This window comes from Lampetra planeri, chromosome 1 (genome assembly GCF_965212315.1).
Source record: "Lampetra planeri chromosome 1, kcLamPlan1.2.h2, whole genome shotgun sequence".
NCBI lineage: Eukaryota > Metazoa > Chordata > Hyperoartia > Petromyzontiformes > Petromyzontidae > Lampetra > Lampetra planeri.
The window spans coordinates 3,699,832-3,715,956 of NC_136107.1; the positions used below are offsets into that span (position 1 = coordinate 3,699,832).

General features: G+C 48.8%; 2 protein-coding genes and 1 long non-coding RNA gene across 4 annotated transcripts in view; 2 read left to right on the forward strand and 1 right to left on the reverse strand.

Moving 5' to 3' along the window:
- ACAD11 (acyl-CoA dehydrogenase family member 11) overlaps positions 1–7,390 on the reverse strand; it is a 32,321-nt gene extending 24,931 nt beyond the window's left edge. The window contains exons 1-6 of one of the 2 annotated variants that reach the window (XM_078609665.1): positions 7,108–7,390; positions 5,368–5,470; positions 4,266–4,391; positions 2,197–2,358; positions 1,199–1,363; positions 459–606 (exon numbers count right to left, since the gene is read on the reverse strand). In XM_078609665.1, the coding sequence (XP_078465791.1) occupies positions 459–606; positions 1,199–1,363; positions 2,197–2,358; positions 4,266–4,391; positions 5,368–5,470; positions 7,108–7,376 (973 nt within the window). In that variant the 5' untranslated portion in view covers positions 7,377–7,390. The remainder of the gene's footprint in view (positions 1–458; positions 607–1,198; positions 1,364–2,196; positions 2,359–4,265; positions 4,392–5,367; positions 5,471–7,107) is intronic. The other variant, XM_078609576.1, reaches the window with a different exon arrangement.
- The window catches only part of LOC144729540 (uncharacterized), a 32,185-nt gene extending 21,809 nt beyond the window's left edge, over positions 1–10,376 (forward strand). The window contains exon 4 of the long non-coding RNA XR_013587737.1: positions 7,319–10,376. This is a non-coding gene — a long non-coding RNA (uncharacterized LOC144729540). The remainder of the gene's footprint in view (positions 1–7,318) is intronic.
- Positions 10,377–13,135: 2,759 nt separating this feature from the next.
- On the forward strand, positions 13,136–15,743 carry LOC144729452 (neurexophilin-1-like). Its single transcript, XM_078609794.1, has one exon. The coding sequence runs from the start codon at positions 14,320–14,322 to the stop codon at positions 15,067–15,069; it is 750 nt and encodes a 249-aa protein (XP_078465920.1). The 5' UTR covers positions 13,136–14,319; the 3' UTR covers positions 15,070–15,743.
- Positions 15,744–16,125: the final 382 nt, after the last annotated feature.

The following is a 16,125-nucleotide window of genomic DNA, read 5'->3' on the forward strand; positions in this document are numbered from 1 at the left end:
GTTTGTTGTCCTGCCCCCGCACCTCCAATTAGCACGGTTTCCTACATACGGGCGAAGAAGTTCAACAAACATATATCAAAGAATCGCTGAACTGCGACTGGGGTGATGTCCAAACCAACAAATGTAATCACCGGCGAACACGCCATCCTTGCAACGTCCTGGCGGTACGGTGACGCTGCGATCCGCACAGCGTCTCTGCCGCTGTCTCCTTGGACCGGTTGAACAAACATAGCATTCAACCATAACGTGTTTCAACACTGTTCCTTTTCCCTCCTGCCATACGAAACATAAAAAAAATCTGCACGTCCTTCGTACCCTGGTTCACCACCTCGCACCGTCGCCCCTCGCCTCTCGGTCCCCACCCTGCTGTTTCTTCCCAGTTCCGTCACCTTTGTTCTTTGGATGTAAATTTTTCCTCCCCTCCATATGGCTTTGTTAAACATGAAGACACAACTCACCGGGCACGGTTGGGATGGGGACGCTGCCCAGTACCGAGGTCATGGCACCAGTTGGGAGCTGGTGGTACGGCAGGAAATTGTAGGCCAAGTCCGCCAGCGGGTGCCCTATCGTCGCCAGCTCCCAGTCCAATACCGCGATCACACGAGCCTGGGGATGCAAGCGTGTTGACGCGCACGAGACAAGCCACCGGTCACCAACTGCCACCGACTTTCGTCAGCGATGGTCGTCGCTTTCCACGCGGGCGTTCATTGCCTGGCCCGAAGGTGCCGTGGCAAGGGAGCCAAAGACACAGTCGGAAAGGTCCGTGTTAAAATCACGGCTGCGGGTCGATTCACGCATTCATCCCTCTAGGGTCAATACATTTAGCACGACTCGGTGAACGGCTGGCCTGTTGAGACTGGCCCTGACCACAGCGATGTATGCCGCTGATGGAGATGAGCACACCGCTCTCCACCTAAGTTTTATTTATATATGGCCATGGGAGTTAAACTTCAGTCTTTAATTGGGCATACGGTGTCAAATAAAGTGGAGTTCTGAATTCATTGTAAGCGTAACTCTACAGTACATTATGGGATGGCCACACTTTTTAAACTCTTTTTAACTCGATGGTCTAAACGACAATACATCCACGCATTCAGTGCTCTTGAGCTCGTGGTGTGGGCAAGGCCGAGGGAGCTTCCCCCCACCCCCCCCCCCCCAGCGCTGCGCATGATACGTGTGTTGTTGGGTCTATGCGTACCTCTGTGGGGTGATAAATCAGATTGTCGATCCTGAAGTCTCCGTGCACAAGCTTCGCTTCGCTGTCGTCGCCCGGAAGGTTTTTCTGCAGCCAATCGGACAGCTTGTTCATGCTGTCGATGTCCGTGTGTGCCGCGGCGTTGTATTGCTTGGTCCAGGTGAGCACCTACGGACACGCGTTCCAAGGTTGCTTCACTTTATGACGTTAAAAAACTAAACAAAAAAAACAAACATACGCCGCCGAAATTGTGCACTCCCAGAAATGTGGTGCGGCTGATATGGGTTGTGTGAGAAATAATTTGATATTTTTACGTAGCGAGATGAATATTAAAAGGAGAGACGGATTTTCTTCTCATCATATTATTTTTAACTGAGTTTATTTTTCAATTCGTTTTGGCTTATTGCGGCTGTGAAAATTAAAAATGTGGTTTAATTGTTACGTGACGAACACCCTTTTATATATGGCCATAGGAGTCAAACTCCAGTTTTTAAATGGGTATATACTGGGCAATCTATCTACGTCACTTTACCGAAGACCCAAATAATTTAATGGACAACCGGTGACGATGATGACGATGATGTCGCATGGAGGCACAGGAACATTTTGCCGTATGATCTTAGGTTTTGATATCCAGGCAAGAGGAAGGTACACAGTGAATCTTCAGAGACGTTGCTGGGGAGTGAGCACCTTGGCACTGCCAAGTAAGTGATCGTAGCTCACACGCTCACGAAGACCACGATCCGCCGCAGACACTGTTGGGGCAAGTGCCGTTAGCGAGCACCGCCTGGTGTTTGGTGACTGTGATCGAAAATAGAACTTGGGCCCCCGGGTTCAGTAGCGCAGCGCGCCAACTGCTACGCTACACCCCACGAGCACACAACAACAACAACCGCCATTCGCCACTAAGTGGCGGTGACGTCACCATGACGCTTGTGCCAGGCCATGTTGCACCTTGAGGCCACGAGCACACACGTACGTACACGCACGTACACACGCACCTGTCGTTTGCAGTATCCTCCTTTCTTGCCAAAGCCACCGAGGCCGAGGCCCTCCCAGTCCAGCGAGTGGAGCCTGGCCAGGGTCTCGATCATGGCCACGTAGAGCGCCGCACGCTCGGCCGGGCTGTGCCCCGGCAAGGCCGGATCTCGGAATATGCGGCCCTAGGGCGCAGACACGGGCGGTGAGGCTGTGGAACCATCGGTGGCGTGTTCTCGCTGCCTTTGACTTTATGACTTTGAAAACCACCCGCCCACCTCCTACGCATTTCACAAGTAGTGACTAATCCCATATCTGCATTTCCCATAAATATGCTAAATTCGTCTTGATATGCGAATTCCTTTGTCAAGGCGCTCTTCCCCCTCCAACCCAGCTTAAATATACGCTTCCAAGCCTGGTGGTGTTCATTCAGACGCTGTCTTTCCGACAGACCTGTGCTTCACCTGAGAACGACTGCTTGCGTTGTGGCCGAAACGTCGTGAGAATTATTTAATGTTTTATTTTTATTATTTTATTATTTCCCTTCTACGGGACTTTACCGAAAGAACCAAGAAGATGAATCCCTGCAAGTCACGAAAGCTTTAAATCGAAATCTCTCTGCCTTGTTGCAGGGGTTCGCGGTTCGTATGTACGTATGTTGAATTTATTTCGCACCGTACGTAGGCAGCCATGCTAATCTGAGGTTCGGGGGAAGAACAATTCATCGCAAAAAGCAGCTCTAAAGAAATGAGTTAGTAATCTAGATTTCAAAGTCATTGCTCCCAGTAGCTTCCTGATATCGGAAGGAAGAGCGTTCCAGACGACCGCGGAAGTGCATCTAAATGCGCGCGATGCGGTGGCCATCTTTGTTCGATGGCCAGCTAAAAGCTGCTGCTGCGAGGATGACCAGAGATCGCGTCATGGTGGTTTACGCTCCGTTGACAAGATCAGCAGCAAGGTAATTGTGGTTCATTTGTGGCGAGCAATTTGTGTGTTAATGAGTGCGACCTAATAACGTGTCATGAGTGCGACCGTATTACTGTGCCGCCCCCCCAGTAAATAATTATTAGTGTGGTTGTGTGGTTTAACCGTAAAAATACTACCCGCCGCGTGCTTCATCACAAGCGGATGCTAAGGAGCCAGTGACGGCCGTTCAGACGAGTGGACCGTTGCGTGCTGGGGGGGGTGTCACGGTCCAAATTTGTACAAGTGACAAGAAAGTTACTCAATTTGATCATGGAATACGTGGGTAATGGTCGCCCCCTACTGCGTAAAGTTAGTATGGCCCTTCTGATACAAAACATTTATAAAAACATGGGCCACAAGGCTAATAATCACCGTGAACTTGTAACTAATGAACAAGCAATACACGCAAACGTCGTTACTGCGTGGTGCGTCACCGGCTAGCGTGCCACACCGTGAACCCAGTGACCCGCGTATTGATTTCCGGCGACGGTTAACATCAGTGGCGAGCGATGTCGGAATGAGTCCTGCCCTGCACCCCACCCCCCCACGCCACCCCCCTTTCAAACACCCGCGCTGACGAGCGCGGTGAAGTATGGTTAAAAAAAAACCCCATGCCTGTCATGGCGTGGGCGTTCTTCCGTTTGTGGATTCAGGAGAATGGCTGCAATAAATTGCCATTTATTTATTGCAGGGCAGTTCCTAAGGAGGCCACTGGGTCAAACTAATTATGGACTAAGCAATATTTGAGATTAGATGTAGGTGGTTGACAGTGCAGAAGGTGCGTGGAACGATGCACCGGTTCATCGACATCGATGCTCGAGCTCACGACACATGAGATGAATCGCATATAAAGTGCCGTATATGCAAGAATGTTTTCTTTTCGATTCACGTGCGTTGTATGTAAAGGGTTAACTTCTATCACCGGTGCAGCCCCCGAGAGACGACGCCAGCGCTCGCTTAAAAATGAATACAAGAACCAATTCTTGACTTGAATGAACGCCCGGAAGTGATAATTCAATCGAATGGCCACGGGTGGAGGTGGAAAGGGTGGTACATGGTTGCAACCCCGGGCGCAGCAGTCTGACCGGCACGTGCCCTTGCTCCAACGAGCAATCAGGAGACATACCTCGACGTGCTCCATCACGTAAAATGGAGTTCCGATGATGGACTTGTCTTGGCAGTACAGAAGTGGCCGGGGCACAGGAAACCCCACGGAGCTCAGGGCTTGCTGCACCCGAAACTCCCTGTCCACCTGCATGATGACACGCAACTCATGGGCACCGCGGTGTACAAGGACAGACTCGAAGCCTTGCCCCATTGCTCTGCCTACAAATGAATGTGCCCACGTCTTTGGTCAGTACAGAAAGTCACCTTGCGCCAGTTTCTTCCTCTCCCTACCTTGTCCCTTCATTCACCAAAAAAAAAAAAACACCTGCCCCCATGATCCTCTTCCCCATAACCTACTTTCCATTTCCTTCTTGTACATCACCCTGAGATGCAACTGCATGATTCCGCCTTATACAGTCTAAATGCACAGTTGTTGACCACGTGCAGTTGTTTTTGAATTGCATTGTTTTTTGTTTTTGTTGTTGTTGTTGTTGTTGCTGTAACCGGGTTTCTCTTGTGCAAGCGGGTCCCCGTGGAAAATCCCGAGTGGCCGAGACGCCCCTTGACGCATGGGGCGAACGAGGGCCACGTTGGCAGCATGCTGGAGGGGCTAATGGCAAGAACGTTGCCACACAAACTACCACTGCACGTGGCCGAACCCTCAAAAGCAAATGTGGGCCAGCAGGTTTCAAGTGCGTTTGTTTGGAGATGAGGGCCACCGAATGCCTGACTGATGGGTGAAAATAAAGATCCCCCCCCCCCGTGTAGCCTTAACAGACTTTTGGGCCAAGTGCAGTTAGCGAGCATCTATCAATGTCGGCACGGCGCACGAGGGGGCGGTTGGCCAGCATCACGCCTGGCCACCTATCTCGCCAGTGGCGATGTTTACACGTCGCACCAGGTACTCATTTGATGCTGAGTCGACCTAGGCGAGGCCCAGGACCGATTCACATATTCGCCACTGATGTTCACCTTGAGCAGCAATGGAATTCGGGTTTTTTAGTGCAGCGCACTGACCACCTACACTGACCGCTACCCGCGCACACAGACACACACACACACACGCCGACTTTGCTCTCTGCAAATCGAGAGGGCACGCGACCACCCCCTTGCTCACACACCTGGTGAGCTCCAGGCAGGAGGGCACCGGGAGGACTCTTGCGCAGTACCAGCTCCTGTCCCGCGGCCGTGCGGAGGTAATACGTGGGGTTGGACTGACCCGCGCTGACGAGACAGGGTCACGTGGGTGGGTGGGTGGGGGGAGACAATCAGGTTAGAGCCGTTAGCGGAGCTTCTTCGTCTGCGCACAAACGCTCCCTACACATCACAGAATATTGGTTGTTTTTTGGCAATTGCAGTACAATTGGATCTCCCCACCGCCCCCTCCCCAATGCCTCTTGAGTCTATCTTGCTGAACCAGGCCAGGTGGCATCGTTGGTGAAGAATGCAACTACACAATGAGGTGAGCTGTCAGTTCAAATCGGGAGTTTTACTGACAATAATAGTTTCAACTTGGAACGCGCCACGCAATCTTCTCTTTCTCTCTCTCTAGAGAGAGAGACTCACAAGGCGCGAGGAACTGCAAGCAGGCAAGCAGCCAGGGGGCGAGGCGGCGCCAACAATTGCCCAAGCTCTGCGGTCCTCTCTATATGAAGGAAACCCGAGCATCTGCGAGGAGGAAACACTCTACACCATAGAGACGGAAGGGGTAGAGTCCACATTTTTTGCTCAACGGTGGAGTACTGTGTCCTGCCGTCGCAACAAATGTGCAATCCACCAACCCTCGCATCCACAGCGCTGGATTACCGACGCGGGCCATCATGACGCGAGTGGTCCGCCAAATGGGAAAGTCCATAAATGACGTCACGCGATTTTGGACAATTTTGACCCCCCCCCCCGCCTCGTCACACGGCGTCACAAAAAGTCAGAGCCCCCCCCCCAAAATTAAACATGCTTCCAATCACTTTAAACTATTGTCAGACGCTGTCTTTCCGACAGACCTGTTCTTCACCTGAGGACGGCTGCTTGCGTTGTGGCCGAAACGTCGTGAGAATTGTATTTTATTATGTTTTATTTTTTATTATTGTATTATTTCCCTTCTACGTGACTTTACCGAAAGAACCAAGAAGATGAATCCCTGCAGTCACGAAAGCTTTAAATCGAAATTTATTCTCGTAGTGCGTATTTAATGTGGCGCTGCACTCTGATGTTGTAGGAGAAAACATTTATTAAAAAGTCTATTTAATTAAGTAGAACGTGTTGTCTAATTTATTTAAAGTTGCGCATTTTGATGTGACGTCACATTTCTCACCCCCCCCCCCTCGTCACACATCGTCACAAATGTCTGACCCCCCCCCCCTCCTAGGTGCGTGACGTCATTTATGGACGGCCCCAAATGCGTATCGCGGTTTTTTTGATAGGTCAACAGTGCGGAGAGTGCACTTTTACCCGGAATTCTCAGACGTTGGTTTAACACTTGGCCGTGTTGCAGTTCGTGTGTGTGAGTGACAAAGACAAAGATCCCCCGCATAGCCTTTAACAGCCTGTCGAGGCAAGTGCTGTTAGCGGTAAGCGCGCTGCGCTACGAACCCAGCGACCCGAGTTCGATTCACACCGGGTGACGATTACCTGAACAGATCCTGGGCCTCCCCTAGGTCGGCTCAGCCTCAAATGAGTACCTTTGCCCGGCGTGTTAACATCACCACTGGGGGAGACAAAGGCGGCCGGGCGTGGTGTTGGCCACCCACCCCCCCCTCGCTTGTCGCGACCAGCCTTCACAGGTGCTGCTCGCTTACAGCACTTGCCCCAACAGTCTACTGCAGGCTACACGGTGGACCTTTGTCTTTGTGTGCGAGTGGCACCTGTACTGACGCACGGAGAGAGGCCCCCAGGGCCCAGGGCGAGCCGGGAGATTGCGTTGCAGGAATTCCTGGAGGGCTCTCACGTCCAGAGCGATGCGCACCTCTGTACTGTCTGCCATCTCTGCGTGGACAGAGCTTTTGCCCTCTGCGTCTCTGAAATGTATCCCCCTTGCTCGCTCGCTCTCTCTCGCTCTCTCGATCTCGTCCGCAGTCCACAGTCCACGGGTACTGTATCGGAGTCTCCTCCCTCTGCATGGATCTGGGGTCATTCCGCCCCACGGTGACCCCACGCGGTCGAGCCGCGTCTCTTCCGCAAGCCGTGCCGGGAGAGGTGGTGGGTGGGTGGGTGGTTGTGGTGTGGATTCCACTCCCCTCCTCCGTCGAATTTGCAACAGAGGGGACGGGACACGGCGAGTTTGCGCCACTAGAGTGCGCTACTAAGACAAAGATCCACCGGGTAGCCTTCAGCAGACTGTTGGGGCAAGTGCTGTGAGCGAGCAGCACCTGTGAAAGCCGGCACGGCACACCACGCCCGGCCGTCTTTGTCTCGCCCAGTAGCGAAGTTTACACACCGCACCGGGTCCTCGTTTGAGGCTGAGTCGACCTAGGGGAGGCCCAAGACCAGTGACAGATAATCGTCACTGGGTCTTGACCGTGAGCGGGAATCGAACCCGGGTAGCCAGTTTCAGTAGTGCAGCGCGCTAAGGGGCCGTCCATAAATGACGTCACGCAACGAGAGGGGGGAGGGGGATCAGACATTTGTGACGATGTGTGACGAGGGGAGGGGTTGAGAAATGAGACGTCACATCAAAATGCGCAACTTTAAATAAATATTAATGAAATAAAATTGTTATAACAACACAAATTTTGATAAATTTTCATTATTAACTATTTGATTATTTAAATTTACTAAGGTCAAGTTTAATGTATTCCATGGGAGAATGGAGAAGCATACATTTTGTAAATTTGTTGAATGATTGTTATTTTTAAAAAATATTCTAATGATTCTACCAGGGCTTTTCATTCTGTGGAATTACTGTAATATGTGATTGTTATAATTGTACTCTCCATTTTGCTTAGTTCTACTACAAAGTTTAAAGTCTTTTTTAATAGTTATAATTACTTTAAATATTATATAATTATAAGAGAATTTCAATATCATATTCTGAACATCTGCAGTTTTAGTTAGACGGTCAATATTTTAAAGTGAATTGCATACTAAATTTCAGCTTTCCAACGCCTCCTTTTAAATACGTGTTTTCTCCTGCAACATCAGAGTGCAGCGCCACACTAAATACGCACTACAATGACAATAGTTTAAAGTGATTTGAAGCATGTTTTATTTTCAAAATGGGAATTTTTTTTTTTGGGGGAGGGGGCAGAGCTTTGTGACGTCATATTTGAGGGGGGTCTGACTTTTTGTCACGGTCAAAATTGCGTCTAGTCATTTATGGACGGCCCCTAACCGCTACACTGCCGTTTAACACGTAGGCTTTCGCGACCAATATCATCCATAATACAGGTTTTTTTTTTGGGGGGGGGGGGGGGTTAAATCGCATAAATACGTGGTGTAGTAACATCGGCGATGTCACTGTACGGTGCCGGCCCGGGAGGGTTGTGGCGTGCGATGTTTCTACGTCGCGGACCGCACGGGGTGGGTTCCTGTTTGATGCCGGCTTCACTATCGCGTGCGTGATGTCACCACACACGTATTGTGAGCATAATGATCATGTCGTGCCTCCTAACCAATGTACGGTACAGTGCTTGTAACATTTCACATGTTAGTGGATAATTTATTTCAATGAAACGAATTTCGCAGATACATTGACAATGAAGACCAGACATTGATGAAAATGCTGATTTATTCCGGTGTAAGTCAGAGTTATAATGACAGTCGATACACAGCTGATCGTTTCCCCTCGGTGTCATTTTGATTTCGATGAAAAGTGATTTTGTTTCTTTAACCAGCTGTCAATAATGGAACAAAACTTTTAAATAAGAATTATGAATGGTGATTTTGTTTTTACTTGATGAGTCCAACACCATTGGAATGTGGAATAAGTTTTAAAAAAGACTCTGTCTTCCCGACAGACCTGTCCTTCACCTGAGGACGGCTGCTTGCGTTGTGGCCGAAACGTCGTGAGAATTACTTTATTATGTTTTATTTTTATTATTTTATTATTTCCATTCTACGTGACTTTACCGAAAGAACCAAGAAGACGTAGCCATACTCTTTGGTTTTTTCGGTAAAGTCACGTAGGTAAAAACATTTAATAAATTAAACCACGACGTTTCGGCCACAACGCAAGCAGCCGTCCTCAGGTGAAGAAACAGAGCTGTCGGAAAGACAGCGCCCTAATGAACTTTTTTTTTACCTACGTGACTTTACCGAAAAAAAGTGTATGAATCATTGCGGTCACGAAAACTTCAAATCTAGAATTAATGCGTAGCCAACCGTCATAATTGGAGGTGTGGGGAATAGTGACTGGGCTGACACCATAACATCACCCAGGAGGTTGGGGTTTCGATCCAGACTCCGAAGCCTGTATATTTGGAGTTTGCGTGTCTCTCTCTTCCCGTGGTCGCGTGGATTTTTCTTCGTCCACATTTAGAAACGTGCGTCTAGGCTACGATACATTTCCGCGTGATAAGCCACTTCGTTGAGCTTTCATTTGTGGCCGGGTCGCTTCTGAGAAACGCTGTCTAGCTCAGTGGGCCTTACCTGGTAAAATGAAAACAGTTTACAGTTTCATTCCACTTGAAAACCCAATTTAATCACACGCAGTTGAAATCTGGATTTGAACCCAGATCCCAATGGTGACAGCCCAGTGAGAATCCCTCTCTCTCCCCAGCCACTTCATCTTAATTACACTTTTCATTGGGTGTGTGTGCATGTGTCGAGTAAATGTGTTAAAGGTATACTTTACCATTTGGAATGTATGATTAAGAATATTTTTTAAACTAGTTTGTAAGTGCTTCAAAAGTTATGATTGCAGAACATACATCTATTGGGGAACAACTTATTCTCGGGAGAGAGGCCTGCGACCATACAATGATCAATCACCCAATTCCGTTGTGCCAGAGATTACAATCTCGGCATTAAGGCACCGATGAAGCTCGCTATTGTCTAAATATAGCTAACTCGCCCTTTTCCCACCCAAGAACGGGTGTATTGAAGTAAATCTGAAACTTGCAAGCGAAAAGCAGACCGCGACGTGATATTCATTGCATCCATTCGTGTGCAATTTGTAAGGCTGCGGTGACACAGACTTATTTCATTCAAAGGTTATAACCCCTTGTTCGTCACGACGTCCTTTTTATTTCGAGGTCTCAACAGCGTCACGGATATCGCGTGACGTGAGGGTTCTGCCTTTGTAGTGAGGGTTGTCAGTCGACGCCGAGGAGGGGGGAGGAGGCGCCCCGCCCCCCCCCCCATGTGGAGTGACGTCACCCGCTAATTATTATTAATGAGGGGGGGGGGGTCCGTGTGGAGGACGTCACCTGTTCATGATTATTAATGAGGGGGGCTGGTCGACGTGGAGTGACGTCACGCGCGGGACACACAGATATTCATCCTCTTCATGGAAGATGACATTCTTTAATTATATTCTGCATGTCTGGTTGAGGTGGGATGTTAATTTACATGCCACGTTTGATACTTACGTGAGTAAAATGTACTCTCAACAGGTATAATGCAATTGTATTGAAGTCACGAGTCATTTTGATAAATGCCCGACAATCTTTAATGATAACCTACGGGGAGATGCATAAACTAGAGCCTTGCACTATTTTACTGCAATGTTGTAATGAACTACCGTACAAAAACTTGGTCTTAAAATAAAATCTTCGAAAATGATGCAAGAACAAAAAAACCTGAGGTTTATTAATGAAAATATTTTTTAAAACCTTGCACTCAAAATAAACGAAAACCACACACTGTGGCACACCTTATGAACGTACCTGAACAGGCCCCAAGGATCACGTGACCTCTCCTTAACCGCACGTGCGTGATCGTTTTTTTTCTCATGCAAACTCAACCTTTGCAGAGTAAAAAATTAACCCGTAAAACAAAGTTTTTCACTCTAAATCCTTTATATGCGTGGCGGCTAGAGTCCTCTCGTCCTCTGGCTTGAGATGGCTGCCACCTATGGGTCAGATGATTGCCTGCCACCATTAAGCAATTGGTAATTAAATATAATATTTTTGTCCTAAAAAGTGTAAAATTTTTGAAAACAATTTTCACGAACATTAATTGTCACGCACAACAAGTCTGTATGCAAAATGTCAGCTCGATTGGATCACGGGAAGTGGGTTAAAAAACGACCAAAAGATTTGCACGGTCCTAAGCAAGCAAGCGAACTTAATATAAAGGATTTAATTATTGTTCTGTGCAAGTAAAACCCTCATCAACTGGCTCGTGTAAACAGCCTCTATTCCGCTATCAATCCACGCAGGCTTCTGTTTGTAGACGAAAGGTTGTTATTGTTTTTATCCCGTAAGTGATAAAAAAAACTGAAGCTTACAACAAATTAATTCGAATATTAACACAGCATGTACTTTTTTGGAAAAAAAAATAACTTTCATCTGAAAATGTTCAAAACATTATTTCACAGATGCGTGGCCTTTTCTTCTGGCCAGCCCATCATCCTTCGCCATGGTGTAGAAGATGCCCCTCTTCTTCAGGAGAGCAGCCGTCGAGCACCATGACTCTGAAAGCGACACACAGAGATTCCCCCTGGCCATGCCCACATCAGCACCTGTGCCAGTAACTAATGGACACCAGTTATTCCCGGCCAGATGCCAATCTCGAGGGTTGTAGTGCCTTGTGTGAATTGCCAGCAAAAGTGGCTATTGGCCACGCGTTCTTGCCAAAAAAAGCGGCTGTAAATGGTGCTACCTGCAAAGGTGGGAATATAATCCAATTTAAGCAAATTGCCAATCCACTTCTGGATGAAGACGTCCCCGAGGCTCCGATATGGAACAATATTTAAGCATCAGTAAAAGTATTCTTGAAGTTATGTCTATGTTTGTATAACATAGACATAATTTCAACCGAGAGGATGGATTCAAATTGAGCAATCATTGGAAGGATGTAATTAACCAAGTTAAACTTTAGCTACCGTGCAGTTTACTGCTAGACAGCCAGTTTAGATTTATTTTCATAATCATATCCATATTTCCAGTCTGTTACCCCCAGCTTCACACACTACCATCAGCATTACCACACGTTGTTTTTCATCTTGCGCATTTCTAATTTACCCACCCCGGCAGTATAACAAAAGGCTGCTTAATTTTAGCTTTCTTATCTACTTCCGCCCCCTGCATCACAAAGCTTCAGTTTGAACTCCATGCGTTGCCTCCCAGCGTCCGTTGCTTCACAACGTTGCCTCCCAATCCACAGCCCGCCCACACACTCACCATGGCCCCTCCCCTCCCTCCATCCCCCGCGACTATATCATTCCTCGTCGCAGCCATCTCTTAGACACACTTAAGCGGTTGTGCTTTCGCTACGTTGTCCCCGCCTGAAGAAGGACGCTTGTGTTGCGCCCGAAACGTCGTGATTTAATTTAGTTGTTTTCATTTATTTAATTTTTTACCTACGTGACTTTACCGAAAAAAAAAATAACAGACTGTTGGGCCAAGTGCTGTTAGCGAGCACCTATGAAGGCCGGTACGGCACACGAGAGGGTGGGTAGTCATGACCACGGCCGGTCGCCTTTGTCTCCCCAGTGGCTATGTTTTTACACACCGCACCAGGTACTCATTTGGGGCTGAGTCGACCTAGGGGAGGAGGTTTAGAGAATCATCACCGATGTTGGCCGTGAGCGGGCATCGATCCCAGGTCTCGTCGGGTCTGTAGCGCGCAGCGCGCTAGCCGCTGTCCCACCACTCCACCCACCCATTGACGCTCATGCATGCCCGTTCACATCGAAACGCAGTCGCTCACGCGCGCATCTCCGCACCAATTTGTTACGCGACGCCCCGGAGAGCGGCCAATTAATTGTGAAGACGAGCTGGGGGAGGGGGAGGGGGTGCTGGGCACGTGTTGTTTCGGGAGGTGGTGGTGAGAGTGGTGGTGGGGTGTGTCGTGAGTGAGCACACGGGAGCAGACGGAGACGTTGCTAGAGAGACGTTGGAGGCTTCAGCGCTGGACGAAGCGACCCCATCCCATCGCTGCCCTCACCCCGAGAGAAGCTCCGTGGTGGAGGGGAGGAGGCGGAGGCGGCACGAGAGTTAACGCTCTAACCTGAAGACGGTCGTTTGTTGTTGCGATCGAAACGTCGTGATCCATTATTGTTTTTCGACCTACGTGACTTTTACCGAAAGAACCAAAGAGTGATGTGTGGGTGGGCAGCGCGTAAACCCCTCTAACCCCCACCGGGCTTCCCCCGCTCGTGACCTCGACCTCTGTCCACGTGTGATCGATCCTCTCTGCCGTCAACTCGTATCGGAAGGGGGGCACAGTTCGATGACCATGTGCACCCGGAGTCGGCGTCTTTGGCGTCTCGCTGTGCCGCTCCCCATCTTTTTCCTGCTGCAGCTGCTGCCCGTAAGTGCCCGAGGGGGCGCGGTGACCCCTTTGCCACACACCTCGAGCCACCCCCTTGCTATACAGCAGATGTCTCCCCGTGTTGTCGCGATGTTTGATGTATCCATATCTCTCGTAATTGGTGAATAATGACAACGATTGCTGAATAATGCGAATGACAATTATTGTTGTTTTATGATGGTGGCGGTGATTCGTATTGTTTGAGGATAATGGTTAATGATGATTGACTGATGATACTCATATGTGGTTTATGATGATGATGACGGTGACGACCGCGTTTGCTGTAATCTGCACAGACGAGGACCCTCGTGAGCTCGAGTCACAAGTCCTCTCAGTCCCGCGGGGTCCCTGGCTGGGTCTCCCAGCCCTGCGTCGGGACGCACGGAGGGGACGCCAGCGCCTCCTGCGTGGGACACGTGCCCTTGTTACTGATATCAGCATCATCAGGTGTAGTAGCAGCAGCAGCAGCAACAGCAGATGAGTCACCATCATCAGCAACCCTATCGGTAGCAGGAGATACAATAACATCTGCGGGGGCAGCAATAGTAACACAATCGTCATCTACAGAGCTCGTAGCAGCAGCAGCGCCAACAGAATCATCACCATCATCATCAGCAGCATCAATTTCATCAACAGCATCATCGTCGTCAAGTGTCACCTCGATGCATCTACGGCGGCTCCGATCGGTGTACGTGCACGGATACAATCAGGTTGCAGGTACCAGTACCAGTCCTGGTCCAGGTGGCAGACCCCGAAAGCTGTTCAGCTGGGGGGACTTCAGCGCCAGCATCCGTACGTCCCGACTCCAGCTGCTCATCACGGCGAAGATGGTGGACCACGGCAACGGCTCAGTGAGCGTGCACTTTCGGCACAACGCCACGGGCAGAGGCAGCGTGTCGGTGAGTCTCGGGCCGCCCGCAGTGCCGCTGTGCCTCACCCCTCACAGACCCCTCACAAGCCAGCAGCAGCAGCAGGAGCGGCAGAATCATCATCAGCAGCAGCAGCAGCAACAGCAGTGTAATGACAACCAGCAGTGGGATCATAACCAGCAGAACCAACAGCAGCAGCAGCAGGCTGAGTCAAAGGCGCCCAGGGACACGGAGCCTTTCCGTTGCCGTGTCGAGTACGAAAAAGTGGATCGAGCGCTCAAGAGCGTGCCCTGCACCCAGCCACGCAGGTCGGGCACTGCCAGTTTGAGTCCTGGCCCTGGCATAGGTCCCGGTCAAAGTGCTGGTTCGGTGCCCGGCGCGGGCAGCTCTTGCTACCGCGAGCAGGTTCAGAGTCACGTGTCGTGGATCTGTTCGAAGCCGATCAGCGCATTTTGTATCTACGTCGCATTTCAGGGCACCAACTACCGCCTGGCACACAAAGTCTGCCCGGACCTCCACATGGTGCGTACGCCCAGCGGATGAGCAGTGTGGGACGGTTGGTGGATACAGAAGGTGGACGGACGGGCAGCAAAGGTGACGAACAGACCATGCTGGATATTTATAATTGTCAGAATATAGCCCAATTCATTGAAAATTTCGTATTTCAACCGTATTCAGCGTAACGTATATGTGTTAACTTATTACCCATGTCGCAAAAAATAACTGGACTATGAATATACGAGAAAGAGAGTTGAATAGTTTCAGTGTTATTCGAGATTTTGAGATACATTTAGTTTAATTATATGCATTATATTTATAAGTTTGTTGTGAATATTAGATTGGTACTTTCTTTCTGTTTCAGCAGAAACCTCATTTTCTGATATAGTTACAATTCCGCCCATTCACCCGACTTGATGCCTTTAGATCTTTTTTTAATCTCTTTCTTCTTTAAAGTAAGGTCTACAACTAGCAAACCAAGAGACCTTGCATTATTGATGATGCTGTGTCATCATCCATCCCTACAGCGGTCTTGGAAAATGTGTTCTCAGAGTGTGAACGCCGAATTAGATTGATGGCAGTGAATGATGAACCACATGTAGAAGTTTATTCAAAATTTGAGAGTATCTAATCAATACCAGTATTTCGAATTACATTTAATATGTACTCGTATTAAATTCATGTCAGTATTTCGAATTACAATAAAGCTATTCAATGTTCTTTTTGGTATATACATTTTAGAACACCCTGTATATTCTTCATTTACTGTCTCTCCATTTCAATCATAATTTTATCAGCAGTGATCCAAAACAAGTAACATTTTCAGATAACATCTGACAGTTCACCAACATTAATTCAAGCAAGCGTGACTCTGCTTGCCACTGTTTGTCAACACCGGTTCAGGATTGAATTTGCTTTTACAGAATCAATGCTGCCGAAAGTATATGCACGCCCAAAAGGTCGTGGAGCCGACGGGTTGTGTAGGAAAAACGTTTTATTGTTCATGTGGAGAGACACATATATGCAGAATAAATTTGGTTTAATGGAGCTACAGTAATACCCCGATTTACGCCCTCCGCAATTTCGCTATAATGTACTCAA

Bases quoted from the DNA above. Each gene is read 5' to 3' on its own strand.
- LOC144729452 (XM_078609794.1), top strand. From the start codon at position 14,320: ATGCATCTACGGCGGCTCCGATCGGTGTACGTGCACGGATACAATCAG.